Below are 20978 nucleotides of genomic sequence, written 5' to 3'. Positions count from 1 at the left end.
TTTTTACAATGTTAGTTCTTCCAATCCATGAGTAAGGAATATCTTTCCATTTCTCTGTGTTGTTCCATTTCTTTCAACAATACCATAGTTTTATTAAATAGGTCTTTCACTTCCTTTGTTAGCTTTATTCCCAGGTATTTAATACTCTTGTATGTAGTTGTTAATGGGATTGTTTTATTGATTTCTTACTGTTCTGGCTTGCTACCTAATCTAAACGGTTTTTTTTTCTTTTCTCATATCTTTTTTTATTTTATTTTATATAATTTTACATCATTTTTCATTTTTCACAATGTATGCATTTTCAACTTGGTTATATTCCCCATACAATTCCAACCCCCGTTATTTTGACCCTAATCCCTCTTCCCCTTCCTCCCCCGAGTGTGTCTCTGGTTTATAGTTGTTTGTTGATTTCAATTTTTACTTTATTATAATTAGCCTTTTTCCTGTGATTGCCTTTTTTTTTAAAGATTTATTTATTTATTTATACAAGCACTGGGCACAGTCAGAAGAGCGGGAGGGTGAGAGAATTCACCAGAGCCAGAGCGGGGAGCAGAGCAGGCAGAAGGACCGAAGTACACTGCTGAGGGGAGCAGCAGGCGGCAGGAGAGGTCTGCGCGCCATGTGGGACCCTCCTCAGTGGCCGGGGATCGAACTGGCGCTACAGAGGCTGTGGGAAGCTTTGCAACCCAGCACTCAACCGCTGTGCCACTGGGGAAGCCACCTTATTTAGGTTTTCTAAATTCCTGCTATGAGTGAGACCATCCGGTATTTTTCTTTTTCTTTCTGGCTTATTTCACTAATCATGATCCCTTCCAGCTCCATCCATGTTGCTGCAAATTGCATGAGTTTATCTTTTTTGATTGCAGAGTAATATTCCATTGTGTATATATACCACATCTTCTTGATCCATTCATCTATTTTTGGGCATTTGGGTTGTTTCCATAGCTTAGCTATTGTAAACAGTGCTGCTATAAACATAGGGGTGCAGGTGCCCTTTGGAATTAATGTTTCTGTGTCCTTTGGGTAAATACCTAGGAGTGTAATTGCTGGATAGTATGGAAGCTCTATCTTTAGTAGGTTGAAGAATCTCCACACAGCTTTCCATAGTGGTTGGAGCAGTTTGTACTCCCACCAGCAGTGCAGGAGAGTTCCTTTTTCTCGAAATCCTTGCCAACATTTGTTGTTGCTAGTTTTTTTGATATGTGCCATTCTCAATGGTGTAAGATGGTATCTCATTGTAGTTTTGATTTGCATTTACCTGATTAAAAGTGATGCTGAACATTTTTTCATATGTCTGTTGGCCATTTGCATTTCCTCTTTGGAGAAGTTCCTTTTTAGCTCTTCTACCCACTTTTTGACTGGATTATTTACTTTGTTTTTGTTGAGTCTCTTTAGCTTTTTGTAGATTTTTGTGATCAGTCCTTTATCATTATTGTTGTGTGCAAAATTTTTCTCCTAGTCAGTGGGGTGTCCCTTTGTTTTGGTTATTATCTTGTTTACTGTACAGAAGCTCTTTAATTTGATGTAGTCCCAGCTGTCTATCTTTGCCTTTGTTATCCTAATCTAAACTTTTTATAAATACTGAATTGGTTAAGTTTACAATAAGTTTCTCTAGATAGTTTGCTATTATTACCAAACCAAAAATTGTACATTTAAAAATAGCTTGACTATTACTTGACAAGTTGTCACAGATAATATTACTGTATCTTACACAATTCTTATATACTTTGAATATTAAACCCCCGAGAACTTTTATTCATTTTTAAGTCAATAATTTATCTTCTCATGAATTGAAGTTTTCTACCTTTATAGAGTCTTGGTTACCAGTTTTTTCTCATTGATGCCATTTAAAATCTTCTAACCAAATACTGCCCACAATAAAAAATAACTATAGTTATTCTTCCACACTGTATAAATCAATAGTAAATTCTTCCAAAGTACATTATTGCTGTTTAAAATTCCAAGACTATCCCTCAAAATTGACAGCATAACTTGTAAGGAAGTTGAGATAAGTGTAATATGACAGAGGAACATGAAATGATCTGTTTTGACAGAATCTCCAAATATACCCACAGTGTGTGTGCACAGCATATTAGAATGCCCTGTTAGTACAGCAAAATGCTTCCTGTCGTGCAGGCAAGACTGTTGGGAAAATCCCTAGGACGTTGAAACAACATAGTTTCTTTACTATATTGTGGGCTTCTCCAAAATTTTGTCAAGGAGGCTCTCAAACATTTTCAGAATACCTTCTGTAAGTTTAACTTTTGACATCAAAAGTACAAACATCTCACAGACTCAGACTATGGGGGGAAATAGTCATTTGTTAGAAAGTCAGTCTTGTAAAGAAATTGGAATCTGAGGTACACCTCAATTTTAGTGAGCCTGTGGTTTTATAAATTGTGTTTTGTCATCTATTATTAACCAAGAGATTTGACCTTTCCTTACCTTTAGAGAACTTTTCATAATCAGCCATCCTAAATCCTCAAAAAATATAATGTTGCCCTCCATGACTTACAGGAAACTTAAGAGTCAACCTGGGTAGAAATGACTGCTTATTCATTAAGAAGTCCTGCAAATGTGAATTTCATTTGGGCTTCTTTAAACTGCCAGTTAATTCCATGCAAACTTCAGATTAACTCCTACATATTGCAATGATTTCTCTTTAAATTAATTTCTCACTGATAGAACTTCTCACTAGTTAAGTCAAATAAGTCAGACACTTGAAAAGAGGGTGAAGAATAGGTATTCCCTAGAAAATAATTTAAAACTCTTAAATTTTTTACTTGTTTCTTCATATTTTTTTTTTAAGTTTACCACAATAACATTGGTTTACAACATGGGATATTCACTCCTCTTCAGGATATTCCCTACCCATTTCCTACCACCAAAGCACTAAAAATCCTCTACCATAGTCCGTTGGACCCACCCCTTTGCTCCCACCCCTACATCCTCCCTTTCTAGTAACATCAATTCTGCAGGCATATTTCTAGGGTTTGTTTTGGTTTAGTTTTGTCTGTTCCATCGTTTTGTATCTTTATCTTCCTATATGATGAAATCAGTCAGTGTCTCTTTCTCCTTTTGATTTATTTTGCTTAGCATCGTCCTCTCCCAGGGCCTTTTCTTGAACTCTTTGTTTTGGCTTTTGATGATAAAATGAAACCACAAGTGCTGTTTCATTCTGCAGCAACAGGGACAGAAAGAGCTCATTCTGCCTGTGGATGGTGGGGACTCATTCATAGTAGACTGCTGGACAGGATTTTAGGAAACACACCTTCCAGTAAGGGTAGCAGAGAAAATGGACCATGTAGAGAGTTTTCTGTAAAGCTAATTTGTTCAATTTAAGGAAATGTCTTTCTTTTAGAATTAATGTGTTTTCTTCTACAGATGTATGCAGATCTAGATAGTGGAATAAGATTATGTGTATTTTTTTTTTATTCTGATCTGCTGAAATACAACCTGGCAAATTTAAGTGGTTGTTTACAATTTGTAGTTGCTGTTATTCCAAAGACTGTAGAGTCTTTTTGTCCAAAGTTGCATGGAAATGTCACTTCAGTTCTGAATTGGGAACCCAAGGAGCTAAACAACCTGCTCATATTGCCCAAAGGAACTAGGGACACCTTAGAAGATATGTCTGTTGCTGGAAGCTGTGAATGTTTCTGCTAATGGGGGTACAATTCTTCCTTCACTGAATTAATATTTATTAGTATCTACTGCGCACTGTGGATGTAAGTTTTCTCTAACAATGAAGTCAATGTTCAGAGACACGGGAAGGAATTTTCTAAAATCCTTCTGTGACAACAGCTACCTCTCCCATGATATCTCTCTGTTGTAGACAAGCCATGGAACCATTTGGCTCAGTCTTTGTGTCCACATTAGCAGTTTGATTAAATTATACTGTGATTCCTTCCAGCTATAGCTGGGATCCAGAATTCTCTGACTTCAAACATTATATCCTAGTTCCTGCCTTCCAGCTGTAGACATCCCACAGAATGTCTAATATTGTTACACATTTTTAAGAGTTATGAAAATGGAAGTATTGAGAGAATCACATATAACTCTTTAGAGATGTGGATTAGTTAAACTTTGGTCAGACATGAATGAGAGAAAAAATGAAGGAGACTCATGGACTGTCTGAATACCCAAGATTTCTTCACCTCTGTACTTTCACAGGAGCTCTCTCACTGGTCATTTTTTGTGTTGATGCTTTTGCCAGTTGTCAACATAGGAGGAATGTGAAGATTATGAACTGCTTGAGAGTGTGCTTTATTTATCTCTGCTCTCCTCCAGGACTAAGCCTAGTAGCTATATCTTGGTTTGCTAGCACAGTTTTGATTTATACCCAGTACCTTGTGTAATGTTAACAATGCCCACATTACAGTTGAAAGTGTCTCCCTATGATAAATCATACAGTTGCCCTATTATGTATGCCAAGTTTAATGCTGCTAGACTAAAAAAGCAATGAAATGTAGATAATGCCCCTTTCTAATTCTTTTGAAGTAACCGATCTTATCTAAAAGAGTTTGAGATATAGGTCACTTACAAGAAAAGATTTCAGATATTCTATAGATAGACCATTGTTAAGCATTCCAAATGGTTTCCTTTTTATTTTTCTCCTCTGACCTCATCATATTCCAAGAGTTTCTTCAAATGGAATATTAAGACCTAGTAAATTGTGAATTCTAGCAAGAGCTATGTTTTACAACTGTATGTCCCAGACCCTAACTGCCCTTGAGAGAATAAAATGAAAACTAATGAATTGCAAAGTAATTGTAAAACAGGACCTTTACATTAAGAACAAACTATTCAGTAGCAACTTTTAATAAGGTGACTTTTCATCCACAACATAATGTAGTCTTTGTAACTGGGAAAATGCATTAAGAATATAAATATTTCTCTGAAGATGCTAAACGTTAAACCAGTCCATGAAATGCTTCCCTCTCTCAAATATCAGATGGTTTCACTTATAGCAGGAATATAAGGGAACCAAATAAGACATCAGTGTAAAAAAAAAAAAATAACAGTGCAAAACACAGCAAAGCAAAAATGAACAATTATAAATCAGAGACATCCTGCAGGGGAGGAGGAGGGAGAGGGATCAGAGGGAAGGAAGGAGGAGCAGAGGGGACTGAGGTGATTGTGCACACGTGCATTGGTGAAGTCTCTATGGGGACTACACCTGAGGGGTTGGGGGGAACCAAATATTGTTTAAAAATGAGCAATGATATAAAAAATAAAAAATTAATAATAAAAGAAAAAAAGCAATAGTATAGCAAAAAAATGCTTTCCTTTCTCTAGAATTATTTTAAAGAATATTAGAATATTCACATTGATGCTCTCCAGAGATTACTACTATTACTAAACACGTACTAACAGGAGACTATTATTATTTCCACTGCTGCTACTTCTACTATACATACACACACAGACACATGTGTGCACACATTACAAACACATTATTCCACGCATTTATGCACAGTTTATGGAAGAACATCAGTAAGATGCAATATGGTATAGTGGTTAAAAATATAGATGATTAAGTTTGTGTGCAATATTAATATGTGACCTTGATTAGTGTGCTGGTTACTTATTGCTGTGTAATAATTCATCCTAAATTTGACAGCCATCATTTTATTACCTCACATGTTTCTGGAGATGATTAGGTTCATCTGGGTGATTCTTGCTCAAGAATCTCCCATGTAATGACATTCAGGCTGCCACTGGGCATGGATTGATCACAAAGATTTTTACCCTTGTGTCTAGTGGCTGTTCATGGTGTCACCAGGTACTTCATCCAGCTATTAACTTCTACATGTATGCTTACACTGAGTGCTTGGGCGTATTCACGACATGATATTCAGTTCCAAGAGCAAGCATTCCCTGAAGACTAGGCAGAATCTGTAATGATTTCTAGGAGCTAGCCTCAGAAGTCACAGTCACTGACTTGCTTAGACTCAAGGGGCAGGAAAGAACACCCCAAGCAGTTCAGTAGGAGGAAGTTCTGTGTCACATTGTATGAAGAGCATGTACAAAGGAACATTTTATTGTGGAATTAAATTTTCTAATTGTCTTTATTCATCTATTATTAAAAAATAGATGAATACCTATTTCATAGAGTTATTTTGAAGATTAAATAAGAAAAACCCTCATGAGCACTTTAGCATATAACAATTCAATAAATATTAACTATGTTTCATGTAGTTCCTTTTTTGAGGATCACAATGTTTTTGTCAATGAAAAAAGGGAAATAATTGATCATTAACTATTTGTGGTTTATATATCACTAAAATGAATGGTGGGAATATGTTTCTGATGATAATATTTGAGTGTTTGAAGGGTCTATTCATACTACTTTTGGTATATGTAATATTTGTAATAATTCTGAAAATTAGAAAATGTGTATTTTTTTTTTTAGAGGCATGTTTTATTTATTTATTTATTTGTTTGTTTGTTTTGTTTATACATGCACTGGGTACAGTCAGAAGCGCGGGAGGGTGAGAGAATTCACCAGAGCCAGAGCAGGGAGCAGAGCAGGCAGAAGGACCGAAGTACACTGCTGAGGGGAGCAGCGGGCGGCAGGAGAGGTCTGTGCGCCATGTGAGACCCTCCTCTGGTGGCCGGGGAGCAGCCGGGGATCGAACCGGCGCCGCAGAGGCCGCGGGCAGCTTCGCAACCCAGCGCTCAACCACTGCGCCACCGGGGAGGCCCGAAAATGTGTATTTTTAATGTGGAAAACAAAGTTCATTTCAAAATTACTGATTTTCCTAATTTCCATTGTATGTGAGTTTTCTTGAAACTAGTTAATTTGGAGAAGTGTTTTTGATTAAAACAAACCCAGAAAGTATTTCCTTACATAGTCATATCTTGACTCTTTGCAAAATGGACCTGAGTATATATGACTGCATATATATTTAATATACTATGCATATTTATATATTTTTATCTTATAAATGCAAATGTAAGGACTTAAATATACCTAGCCCAAGATTTTCAGGTCTGCTCGCCTTCCTAACACTCCCTCTTGACATAAGGAAACCAAAAATGTAGACATGGTTGGCTTTATAAGAAAAATAACTAAAAGGACTCTAGAATTATTCCATGTAGTAAAAAGAAAAAACATTTGTTTTTCAAGTTGCATTGTAATAATGCCTAAAGATAGCCTGTCTTCAGAAATTGCTAGAATTAACAAACATGGAAAGTATCATAATAAAGCAGCCCATGTTTGGGCCTCCCCTGGTGGCTCAGGTGGTTGAGCGCAGCACCGTGAAGCTATCTGCAGCCTCTAGAGCACTGGTTCAATCACGGCCGGCAGGCAAGGGTCCATGTTTAAGAAAGTTAGCAGTGTTTTCTGAAACGTCCCATAAAGATATTTATTTAACCCTTGGTATCTATATGCAAATGGGCACATGTTCAGAATTTTCAAAATAACTGAGAAATAGGTATTTTCCCATTTTTTTCAGATAAAGAAAGAGAATTCAGTATTTTATGAAATGGACCTTATTTTCATAAACAGCACCTAAAACTCCTTCAGATAAAATTGAATCCAAGTATTGTGAAAACGTTAATATTTTGATCCCTGAAGAAACACTTGAAAGTTAAAATCGAGAACATAATTCAAATTTTACATCTTAAAACTCATAATGAAAACATTTATAACTATGAATTTTAATGTATGAAATACTTTATAAGATAAGAATCAAATTCGCTCATAAAACCAAGTTGATAGTGACTTACTCCTTTCATCACAAGGAACCTTGAAATCCTTATTGAATTTCAAACAGGTGGTAATGGTACTTGATAGACATTGTTGATTCAGAAAGCAGGGGAGGCCCTGACTTATTGAATTATTTATATATTGTAATTATATGATGAAAAGAGTGAATGGCTTAATCTAATATTTTCACTCTTATAAAATTGACTCAAATTTGCTGCAGGTATAAAACTGTAGACAAATATCTATATCCATCATCATTTTCAAGCAAATTTATTCAAATTAAAAACACACACACTTTTTGAGTTTACTATCTTAATACCTATTTAGAAAATTCCCCTGTGCAAGATCACTCCATACTGTGATTAAAATTTATTTTATGAAATAGTCCCATAGGGTTTTGTAACTTTTTCTAGAAGGGAAGAACTTGGGCAAGCATATAGATAGAGCTAAGCAATTCAAAAGCTCTTTCCAGAGTTGCCCTAATTCTACAATTTAATGTTTGATATCCATACAGAGAGAAGGCAGGTAATCGATGGTGCGTTCTGAGCAGTGCCAGAGGGTGACATCATTAATGAAATTTGACCGCAGGGCAGAATTCAGAGGCTATTCTAAAGAGAGAAACTTTATTCACTATTGTAATCTTTTCATTGGTTGTGACTTTCAGACCAGATCTTCCAGAGATTGATGGGTGTGGGTGCAACGAGGAAAGGGACTCACTTCACAATAACTGCACTTAGAGCAACAAGCATCTCTATATCATAAGCAGAAGTCCCAGCATCCTTGGAAATAACTGTAATACCCAAGAGTGCTTCACTGTCAGAAATGTTTCTGAGTCAAAATAAATATTTAGTGGGGGAATAAAATTAACCTAAACACAATGGGATTAAATATTCTTTGTATTATAGACTATATCACAGGAGAATAAAAGGCAGACTTTAATGTCAGATAGAGTGAGACATTATCAATTAATAGCTAAGTAAACTTGGCCAAGAACCTGACTTCTTTGTCATTAGTTTATTTTCATAAAATGAAGATAATAAAACCAACACTATATCCATAAATCACTTAATACAGTATCTGCTATGAATTAGCCAGGTCTTCAATTGTTAAACATCTTTATTATCATTAGGTTTGAGCAAATTTGCAGGGATGGTAACATAAAAAAAAGATTTTTTTCCCTTTTATGTCTGTTATTAAGCATATTCTTTCTTTTATCTGAAAAAAAAAGAACTAGGGAAATAAAAATGAAAAGCAACTAGTCTCTTCCTTAAAACTGGACAGGTGGACTAGAAATTACAATTATTATAATTCAGCAATCTTAAAGTCAGTAACTGTGTCTCACTGTATACTTACTGCTATTAAAAGTAGCACATAGGGCCTCCCCTGGTGGTGCAGTGGTTGAGCACTGGGCTGTGAAGCTGCCCGCAGCCTCTGCAGCACCGGTTCAATACCCAGCCATCGGCGAGGGTCCCACAAGGCACGCAGACCTCTCCTGCTGCGCCCACTGCTCCCCTCAGCAATGTATTTTGTCACTCTGCCTGTTCTGTTACCCTCTCTGGCTCTGGTGAATTCTCTCACCCTCCTGCACTTCTGACTGTACCCAGTGCTTGCATAAATAAATAAATAAATATTTTTAGAAAAAAGTAGCACATAGTACTTACTTGATAAATAATTAAATTAAGTGATACATACATGAACTGTAATTACTGTACAAAGAGTTAGCTAGGGGGATATTAAAAAAAAAAAAGACAACTATGGGAAGGTCAGAGAAGTCTTCTAAATGGTCCGAACCTGAAAAAGACTTAAAAGAAGATTGGGAGTTGCAACTGAGTGTGAGAAATAGACTTTCTCAACATAGGGAGTAGCCACTGCAGCATGCTAAGATAAGAGAGAGGCTGATTTACTGAGAACTACCATCCTTTAGCCTGACTTGAGTAATGTACAGCCAAGTGAGGTAATGAGAGATTGGTACCATTTTCACATTCACCTGAAGTTATTTCTGTCCCATTCTTCCTTCATTTTCTCGCAGAGCACTTACTACCTACTGTCTTTATACATCTCCTGGCAGATGGAGATTTATGAATCGTATTTGCTTATTTGTTTATTGTTTGCTGAAGTGGAAGTTTCACGAAGGTAGTTTTCTATCAAGTTTGGGGTCTCTAGAGTCCTAACTTCCAGTAGAGAGGAGGTTTACTTATGACTCAAGCCAAATGCACATAATCATAATATTAATTTATTAGGGGAGAGGGAGGAACCACATCATAATAATATAAGCATACAATTCAATTAGCAGCAAAAAAGGGAAAAGGAAATGAACCTGTTGACAAACTGAGAAAACCAGGTCTGAAAACAGAAATCCCCAAGACTTTCACCAAAACCTGGAGAAAGATTCAGGACTATGAACATGTTGTAAATAATCATTTCAAATTAGCTCAAATTCAGTGCCTTTCTTTATGCTACTTTTCAGAAGCATAACATTAAGATCACTGGTAATGTGGATATAGACTTCTCTGCACAAATAGGTTTTATTCTTGTCTTCTGCATGTTCATTTATCAGTGTCTTCATGAACAACTGGTTGTTTTTTAATTGACAACTTAAATGTCTCTCTCACTCTCCCCCAGTTTGCCATCTGTCAGGGTCATTACAATGACTATAGATACAGCTCCACCTGCCAGGATCACTGCAATGTCAATACATATGAGTTAGGCTCATTTTACTCTTTTTCCTATTTCCACATCTGCAATTCCTAAAACACTGATCTGGCATATATTAGACATTCAGTAAGTATCCATTGATTGAAAAACTAAAGAATGAATAAATAGAATCTTCCTCATGAAAGATCTTTATAATACTTCGGAAGAAATACCAGAATTGACTTGGGATGAGCATGGAGAAGAGTGACAAATCAAAGTGTCTCTGGGTTACTGACCATATAACTGCATAAAGATCTAATCGCCAGACATAGAATTCAAGAAAAAAAGACTTTGCCTTTGTTGTCATTTTTAGGATGTAGCCTATTGAGTTATACATTATGACTCCTCCAGTGTTGTAGGGAAGAATTCTCTCACTGACCAAGAATTCACAAAGTTCTTCTCCCAAATGGACAACAGCATATGCATTCACTATACTGTGCAGAATAAAGCTAATTTATTAACAGTTATAGATCAGATTACTAGCTAATAAAGTCCTATATTAATCCTCTTTATTGTAGAGAAGTCAAAAGTGGACAATTAAGGAATTCAAGCAACCTTCCTCGGAGTCATATAATTGAAATGAGAAACACAGTTTTTGTAGTTGAAAGTAACTGAATCTACCACTGAACCCATCATTTTGTCACCTGGCATGCTGTTTAAGAAATCACTCTTTATTTAGATGATCACCTAAGTGTCATTTCCCCACTAAAGAAATTTAATAGTGAGTAATCAAATGTATTCACTCTCACAGTCACTGACATGAGATTACAATTACTTCTTGGAATTGAGCTGGCCTCAGTGGGATATAAAAATTAGGCTAATCATATGGTGAATACTTACTTCATCCTGCATTTGTTCCTGCTAGGAACAGAAATTGTCTCTGTAATTGTATGCAAATCCTTTCACCAGACTCATCATGAGAAAATTATGTACTGCTACTCCTTTTCCAAAGAAAAGACAAAAGGAATGTTTTAAAATATCACTTTCAAACCTACCAAAATGAATGGTTTTGGTTTTGTGTATAAAAGCCAGATCCAAATTAATATTATTTACAGTACACAGTTTGGCATGTGAGTATAACAAACTGATATTTAATATGTTGTGTAACACTTCTCTGTGTTTTGTTGCTAGTGATTGTGTTCATGATTAATTAATGAGCTCTGTTGGACTCAAACTTCACCATAGGGTAGAATAAATTCATTGATCTTTTAAGAACCAGTATTCTATGTAGAACATTGGCTATCTCTCATCCTCAGCCAATAAACCAGCTTTTCAGGATAACTGAGGATTTGTTTTCATGAACCAAAAGTATTGTTTTTGTCATTTAGGATAGAGTTCTTTCAAATGCACCTGGCAGGTTGTCCTAACTGCTAAGAGGCCAGTTTGCTCATGATGTTTGAGAGTGAGTTAGCAGTAGATGAGGTCAATAATGCAGGTCCTTGCAGGCAACTAGAAAGAATTTGAGGATTTTGAGCCCCAAGTGATAGGATCTTGCTTGCTTGCAGCTATGCTATAAATAGTCTCAAGGTGGCAAAGACAGTGCAAGGTAACCTGTAGGCAGGCTATTGTAATCACCAGACAAGAGGCAAGGGTGTTTTGGATGTGGGTGGTGCCAGTAAAGATGGGGATAAATGGTCAAATTCTTCATATTTTTGAAGATAGCACTAACAGAATATGCTTAATTATTTTGTGGTTGTGAGAGACTAAGTAGAATTGATGATGGCTGTTATTCAAGGCCTTTATAAAACAGTCTCACCCTTCCTTTTCAGTTTCATCTCCTGCTGTCCCTAAAGTATGCTTAAATGTCCTTCTACAGGAGCATGGAAAGCGTGAGTCAGATCATAGCTCTGCCACTTATCAGGGTGATGATTTTATATAAATTACATAACCTAATTTTATCTCCATTTCTTCACCTGTAAGATGGATATGGAAGTACCTATTTCACAGAGTTCATACCAGGTTTTCAGTGAACATGCTACCCAACGTGCATAGACCAAATTATGACATCAGGATTTGAGAGATGAAAAGATTAATTGCAAACTGATTGGCAAAAGATACTCAAATCTACCTCCCTGATTAAAAAAGAGAATGAGATTGTGGAGGTTTGGGGGATTGGGATTGAGAACAAAAGGAGTTAAATTTTGTTGGCTGAAAAGCTGGTTAGGGTAAAGAAATATAGACTTGGCTGAAGTTCATTGGTTAGTTACAGAGGGCATATGCTTGACTAGGTACTGAGGTAGGTATAGAAATAGTCCCTCCATCATGGAGCCTACAGTATAGTATAAGGAAAAGACATTCACTGGGTCATCATTCAAATACAGCAGATTTCCAGTAAAGTATTTTCATTCAATGTTGTTTTGTTCTAATGTTTATGAGGAAAAACCATCTTGATCAATGTTAACCAAATATAATCGAAGGACCAACTTTCATCATATATTGTCTTGTTCAAGTTCCATTTTCTGAGAACTTATAACAACTTTCAGTGAGAATTTACTGTGTAGAAATAGTAACTGTGGTTTAAAACAAATCTGAAAGAAATGTACAGAAAGCTGTATGAAGGGGAAGTTATCTATAAGGGGTGTGTGATGCTTAAGATGAGATTTGAGACGGATAGAAGGCAAAAATTAAAGAAAACATTAAAGTATGCAGTAACTTGTGCAAAGACACTGGGATGGAGCTGTACAGTATCTCCTGGAATATTTGGACAGGTAGTGTTGCTGAAGGGTAGAAAGCAAGGAGGATAATTAAACAAAAGGAGACTGGAGAGAGACAGGGGACAACTATGACCAGATTTTGGCATTGTCACAACAGATTAGAAAAATATTGAAAGCTTTATGCAAGGAAGTGCCATAAGTAGAGTTTAGGTTTACAAAGATCAGTCTAGTTGCTGTGTAAACAGTGTACTCAGCTATCCTTTTTATTCACATAAAATTCTCTGTGGTCACCTCTAGAAAAGCCTAAGAGAATTAAGTATGGGTAGGGGGAGGGCGGGAATGTGTTAGGGCATGCCTCCAAGTGTTTAGTGTCTTGAACATGTGGTAAGTCTTTGAAAATACCTACTTACATACCTGTATTTATCAGAGTTAGGCTCAATTTCAGCTGACAAAATTGTAAAGCTCTAAAGTATCAGATTCCTTTATAAGATGCCATCTGAATTAAATATGAAAACTGTAAAGTAGGGGTCAGAAGACAATAAATGATATTGTCAGAAAATATGAAAGATCTTAGGGGAAATCTATAAAGACAAATTTGCTATTTTTATTCTTGCTTGTTTGTAGAAAAGGGAAAACTCAGAGCTCTCCATCTTATCTCAGGTTTATAGATATAACTTGAAACTGTATGTTAAAAGATCTTTTTTATTTTCACTAAGTCCTTTTTGAACTATGGCATAAATAATTGCTATAGTCACAGCTGCAGATAATTTTAACCATGTTCTAATGTTAGTCACTCCTGTGTGCTGAGACCTTAGAATTCAGATTGTAGCCTTTGAACACTTTATTTCAGTACCTAAGCAGCTTTGGAAAGAGTCCAAGCTAAATGGTTACTAAATCTGCTCTACGGTTCCAGCATAGTGGCATTAAATGCAGTAAGGATTGCAGAATCTTATTCCTCTTCTGTTAAGGTGATATGTAGCACAGTAGACTGCCACAAACACGCAGATTCTGTTCAATCATACTAGTTTAGGAAGTTAGTAATTGCACCAAACCAGAGAAACTAATGGTGAAATGGTGGGCACCTGCATAGCAATTGACAAGGTTAGGGAGAGAGGCTTTGATTTGAGCAAGGGCATGCTGTCACTGTCTCCCTTGGGCATTATCCTCTTCAGCTCAACAACTCCCAGGGGTCAGATCCAAGTCCTTTCCTATCCAAGCCAGTTTTCCATGACCTAGATGTTTCTTTATCCCAAATCCATCAAAATGACATACCCATCATCACATGACTTCATTATCCTGTTGATATTCCTTAATAATTTCTATATCCTCCCCTTACCTACTTTTTGCACAAGTCCCCACACCTCTGAAATGTAACTACTGTATCAAGTATTCCTTTGACACTGCTACTGTTGAATGTACAAATTGACTGCCGACTAAAACAATGTGGACAATTTTCTGTCCTTACCTGGTTAAAGGGTTTCCTGAGGCAATAACAGTTTACAATACTGTATGGGAGATATATCTATAGATATTTATATATATATATATATATATATATATATATATATGCAGTATCTATACAGAATGTATATGTTTTTAGGGGAATAGTATCACACCTCTTCAGTTGTTACCACACCACACCACCAGCAAAACACCCATAGTCCTCCACCATAGACCTTTGGGCCTCCTTTTCCCTTTGTTCCCCATGCTCTTCCTCCCCTCTTCAGTAGCCTCAGTTCTGTATTTATATTGCAAGGGTTTGTTTTGGCTTAGTTTCACCTGTTTCTTTGTGTTTCACATGAGTGAAATCACCTGTAATTGTCTTTCTCCTTTTAACTTATTTCATTTAGCATAATCCCCTTCATTTCTATTCATGTCACAAATGAGAAGATTTCATCTTTTTTATAGCTGAGTAGTATTCCACATCTATTTTATTCACTCATCAGCATTAGGCACTTAGGTTGTTTCTGTAATTTTAAATAGCATTGCAACAGGATTTGAAGAGATATATGCACACCTATCTTCATTGCAGCATTAAGTGAAGGTTTTATAGAGTTTTCATTTTTTAAAAAAATAACAATCCCTTAACATAAATTTCTCCTGTTTCTCCTTCCCCTCTGTGTACAACTAGTTAAATCATATTACTCTTGCAAAACAGTACATCGAATAAATAAAACCAGCTTGCCTTTCTCATAGGCATACCTCTGAATGGTACTATATCCAAAGTAGGTCATAATCATAAATGATAAAAAAATTGTTCATACGTAAAGATGCAGTAGCTCAAGACTGCTTACATTTGGATGACCCTATTTAGGATAATAGAAATACCATTACAGGGCACTACATTTTTTAAAGTATTTTACATGTATTTGTGTTTGTATAATTAATAATGTTCTTTTATAGCTATGAAAAGGTCTTTAATTATTATAATGCAATAATGTGATTTTGTCCATTGTATGCTCTTACAACTGTTGCTAATAAAATTATTTTGTTCTTTGAAATATAATTATATAATACTATACAGTGTGTATAACAGTTAGTTACCTAAGGATCAGTTTTGTTATATAGTTAATTCCTTGTTAAGACAAGACTCACAATCACATCTTTGTTTATCTTGACATTGCTTAGAGATCTTGGGTGTAGCAGGTTTTCAATAAATTATATTAAATTAAAATGTTATCTTTTAAAAGAAGAAACATGATTTAAACAATTCTTGATAGTAATGAATTCCCTATTATCATATGATATTCACCTAAAACTGGTTTTCATTTTCTGGCCAACAATATTGTATTACAGGTTTTCTCATAACTAGAAGATAGAAATCATAGCTGCAGAATTAGTTTGACTTGACTTGTGATTTTCTAGTTTATATAACTGCCAAATTACATAATCATAGATTCAACACCAGTATTTTCTCCAAGTTACAATAAATAATATTGTGGCAAATAAATACACATCTGAGTAGCAATAAATAAGAAAACATTAAAATCAAACACAACTTATAAAAGAATTCACATTTTCACATTTCTCTGAAACTGTAACTGTGTGTCCTTTACACTATATTGAATATATGCCATTTATTTCTGACTATGATTAATGGTTGTTTTTAGGCCGCCAACTTTCTTTGCCATTTACAAAGATTGTGTCCTAAGGTTTTGTCTTATTTCAACTCTAGTGTCATTTGTAAATCTGAAAAATCAGATAATGAAATGTTGAATTTGAGTTATAGTTTTGATTTATTAGTGTGAAATCTTTCAATATCTGTTATACAACTGAGAACATAAGCAAATTTCATCAGAAGGTGTGCAGTTCTACATTCTGTAAAAATCCTGTTGGCAGTAGCATAACAACATGAACGCCAGTACTGACTTGTAGCCTGATAACCAGCCACATGATGCAAGGAAAAATATGACAATATCTCAAGAACTGTGCCAACCTGTGAATTGATGCCAGGGAGCAAGAAGACTACTGCAATATCTGTGGCCAATATTTGTCATTTTTACAACACTCAAAAAATTAAACAAACAAAAATAATCTCTGAATTATTTTGGTATATCCGTAAATCAAAGGAGAAAAAGAGAACAATGTCAGTTGGTATATTTTAAAAGAACATATTCATAGGTGTCAAAAAAGAACAATAGGAACAGTCCCTCACTTACTATCAGAGAGTAAGTCCCAGCAACAGAATAAATGAGGAATGAATACCTACATTAAGATAGGAGCAGACTTTCCTGTGACACGTGCATCAAATAAGAAACGAGAGCATACTGGATGTGGGATGGGTGAGGGGGCATCAAGGTAAGACTCAAAAAGATAATTGCAGGCACACATTACAAAAGGAAAGACTGAATACAGCAATAGCTGTACCAGAATAATTATACAGTAATTAACATGCCTGCTTTCTTCCTCTTTGGGGAATTTTTTTTTTTCATTTAGATAAAAATGAATCCTGACTGCTGCAGTATTTCATTTGGCAGGTTATCAGGTAATTTATACTTCAAATATGATCTCATCATCAGTTCCATCTGCTGATATTAACTGAGCATCCGTAATGTTTGAAACTGATAGGTAGAAAACACCCCAAAATCAAAATCCTTGAATCTGATTCACATAAAAATCAGAAATGGAATATGTATTCTTATCTTGCAAGTGCTATATATTCATTTTAAATCTTTACTTTTAATTCACCCAGCTCTCCACTACTCTAGAGATTAAGGAGGGGAGAAACTATGTGCAGCTGCTACCAAATGGGCTCAAATAAGTGTTAGACCTTTTTAAAGAGGACTAGCATAGTTCATAATGCTAAGACACAAGAGATAAAAATAACAGACTGTGATCCTAACCAAGCCTTGTTTAAGAAAGGTTTTTTCAAAGAATCACTTCCCTTCTTTCACATTCCAATTCAAAACTGAGTGATGCATAAATCAAGATTTCAAGACAAGGAGGGCTTGAAGAAATATTCTAAGAACTTGTTTCACCAGTTTACTCCTTCTTTCATCACCCAAGACTTTTCTTCCTCATGCAGAGAGAAATGGACCTAGAACACAGTGGAGACCACTGAATCCTCCTTAGAAGGCTGTCTCCAACTGATAACCACCCCTCCTTCAGCAATTTTGGATGTGCCCACTCAACCTTTAAATGCCAACTCAATTTGTTTCTTGTCTGTGGTATTTTTCCTTGTCCCATCCAGATTCAGCTGTCCCTTGGATCAGCAGTTTACCTTGAGTACAGCTGTCATTATACTTTTCTAAAATAGGTCTCATTTATTTATTTGAATGTCTATCTCCTCTACTTGGTTATGACTTTTAGTATCCAATGTCTCACTGAGTTGTCATTCAGTTGACCCCCAATCTACATCGTTCCCTGCCAAGATTAGAAATAGTACCTTTTCCACTTATAATAATGGAATCTCAATAAATGCTATTGCACTCTTTATTTTACATCTTCTCGTCCATTCTGAGCCCGAAAACATTATTACTTATTTGCTCAAGGGGATGATCAAAACAGTTGTTCAAAATTAATTCTGTCAAGTGAGTAAAATAATGAAAGAGGTTCATGAAATTGCTATTGACTGCAGGTGGGGCTGAATTTGGTTTTAGGTTTATTTCATAAAAAAATGTGTCTAGAGCAATGTAATATTCATCAATAGAGAGTTTTTGAGAACTTACTCAAGTTATGGTGTTCCTACTTAATTCAAACAGTATTTTAATGAATGTTATTTACCTGAATAAAAAAAGGAAGAACAAAGGATACAGAAATAACCACTCAGATTTTTAAATTTCTATTCATTCATTGTATATTTTGGTACATAAAAATGGTGATGTTGATTCAGCACCTAAGTTACCAACATGGAGTAAAAGCTTTTTTTTTTTTTCTCTCTCTTTCAATAGGGTACTCGATACTTCAAGCTATTATGGAAAAAGCAGGACAAAATGGTTGGCATGTCAGTGCAATATGTGTGGAAAATTTTAATGATGTCAGCTATAGGCAACTTCTAGAAGAACTTGATAGAAGGCAAGAGAAGAAATTTGTAATAGACTGTGAGATAGAGAGACTTCAAAACATATTAGAACAGGTAAGTTCTGGATATTATACTATTATTAATATAGACCTACTATGAAATAGACCTTACAAAAAATTGACCTGTGATGCACTTGTCCTTAGGTATACCTTCTCACAACCATTTAGTCTGAAATAAAGAGCTTGCAAGTTTTCATTGCATGATTAATCTCCAAGACTAAATCATAATCCTCTCTTACTGAAGACCATATTGGATCTTAGGTCTCATTGTAGTGAGGAGCACTGTTTCTCACACATTTTTTAGACATAGGCAACAGAAAAGGTCTTTCATGAATAATCAAGAATTCTTGGTCTCCTATTTTTATAAACATTAATTTTGACTATTAATGCCATCTGAAATATAAGAAAAGTTCAGTATTTTTGATTATGTGTTTTTGAGAAGTACCTACATGAGAATTAGCAACATGAAATCACAACACAACACAGGAAAAGAAAATTCAGTGGCATACATTGCATATTTTCTTCTAGATCTTATAGGTAAATGTATTGCAATCATAGTGAAGATGTTTTCCCAAGTCTTTTTACAAAGGAAGAATCCTTGAATAAAGCTTTCAATAAATATTTGATTTGATCTGAAGCAGGCAGGAAAAGATAAAATGAGCTTTGTCATTGTGTTAAATAACAGGAAAATATCATCAAGTAAGGGATAACATTTGCCTTTTTCCCAACCCTGCATATCATGATAAAGCTTTGGAATGCTCTGTTTGGCCAAAAGTACAGTGAATGAATGCCATCTAGTGGTTTTAAAGATATTTGCTCATATTTATGTACAATAAGCTAGGTGGTTAGATAATATTATAGCATGCTGTTTTGTTGGTTAATTTGCTACATGTGGTTTACCTGCATAATTGAATGGTTTGTCTTGTAGTAGTAAACTTACTAATTTGGAGGTTTATTTATGAAACTAACTTAAATACTCATAAAATTATAAACCAAAGTATGTTTTAGATATTTCACCTTAATACTGAAGAGTCCCAAACTAGATGCTTTTAGTTTGATTCCTCAAGTATACTAGACTTCATAAAAGTGAAAAGTAAGAAGGCATGCAGTGTTTCTTTTAAGGGCTCAGTGAAGCTGTGCAGTACTATAAAGGAAATGACATAATGTTCTTCTCTTGTTATCCTTTTATTTTATGTTACATTATTTTATTTTTGAGACTGTGGTACCTTTTCTATTTATTTCTAGTATGGAACTTTCGGAACTATAAGCTGTCACAATTTGGAAGATTTTTCCATAGTTTTTTTTAATTGTCTTTTTTTTTTTTAATTGAGATAACCCTTTTAGGTGTGAAAAAGCTTTCAGTTTTTACCAATGAGTATGATGTTAGCTGTGGTTTTATTGTATGTGGCCTTTGTTATGTTGAGGTAGATTCATTCAATCCCCATTTTATTGAGAGTCTTTGTTACAGTAATATCTTATCAAATGTTTTTTCTGTATCTACTGATATCATATGATTTCATCTTTCCTTTTGTTGATGTGGTGAATGGCTTTGATCAATTTGTGAATATTAACCATCCTTGCGTTCCTGTACCAAATCCCACTTGGTCATGAAGTATCATCCCTTTAATTGTTTGCAAGATTTGCAAGATTTGAGAAATTGTTCATCTGTGTTCATCAGGGATATTGGTCTGGAGCTTTCTTATTTTATGAGGTCCTTATTCATTTTTGTAATCAGTGTTATATTGGCCTCATAAAATATGTTTGTAAGCATTCCCATTTCCACAATTTTCTGAGAAAGATAGGTATTAGTTTCTTTTTGAAGATATGGTAGTACACACTATTGAAACAGTCTGGCTGTGGGCTTTTTGTTTTTTGGGAGACTTCTGATTACTATTTAAATTTCCTTGCTTGGAACTGGTCTGTTCCAGTTTTCTGTTTCTTCCTGATTCAGTCTGGAAAGTTGTTTGCTTCTAAGATATATGTTTACATTATATTAAAAATATTAATTGCAAACCTATGCACTAGTTATTCTTGAGGGCATCCAAAAAAAATGATAAGGCAGTAATTATTTAAGCTACGTGAAATTTTTAAATGCATACTTATAGAATCCAAGAAATATTTTCCCTTAACTTTCTAAGACTGATTTAAGCTCAAACTCTCATTCTTTCTCCCTCCTACTACTACCCTATGTTGACAGTTTGGGTTTTTGACCTGAACAATTGAAGCTTTGTAAATAACTTTTCATGAATCCCACAGAGCAGTCAGTTCTAAGAACTGCCTGGATTGCCAAGTTCCTGTCAAAGGGTGAGTAAGCCTCAGAAAGACTCTCCATTTAGCACCTGTGCTTAAAAGACACCGTCTGGAGAAGGCAATTGAGTGTCTAAAGCACATTGACCCAT

At 35.2% G+C, this 20978-nt stretch overlaps 1 protein-coding gene across 3 annotated transcripts in view; it reads left to right on the top strand.

The window, feature by feature from the left end:
- The window catches only part of GRIA4 (glutamate ionotropic receptor AMPA type subunit 4), a gene marked incomplete at its 3' end in the record, with an annotated part of 354667 nt that overhangs the window by 228930 nt on the left and 104759 nt on the right, over positions 1-20978 (top strand). For all 3 annotated transcript variants that reach the window (XM_084248455.1, XM_084248456.1, XM_084248457.1), the window contains exon 4: positions 18450-18634. In XM_084248455.1, the coding sequence (XP_084104581.1) occupies positions 18450-18634 (185 nt within the window). The remainder of the gene's footprint in view (positions 1-18449; positions 18635-20978) is intronic.

This window comes from Talpa europaea (genome assembly GCF_964194135.1).
Source record: "Talpa europaea genome assembly, chromosome: 12".
Taxonomy (NCBI): Eukaryota; Metazoa; Chordata; class Mammalia; order Eulipotyphla; family Talpidae; genus Talpa; species Talpa europaea.
This window is presented reverse-complemented; position numbering and strand designations above follow the sequence as displayed.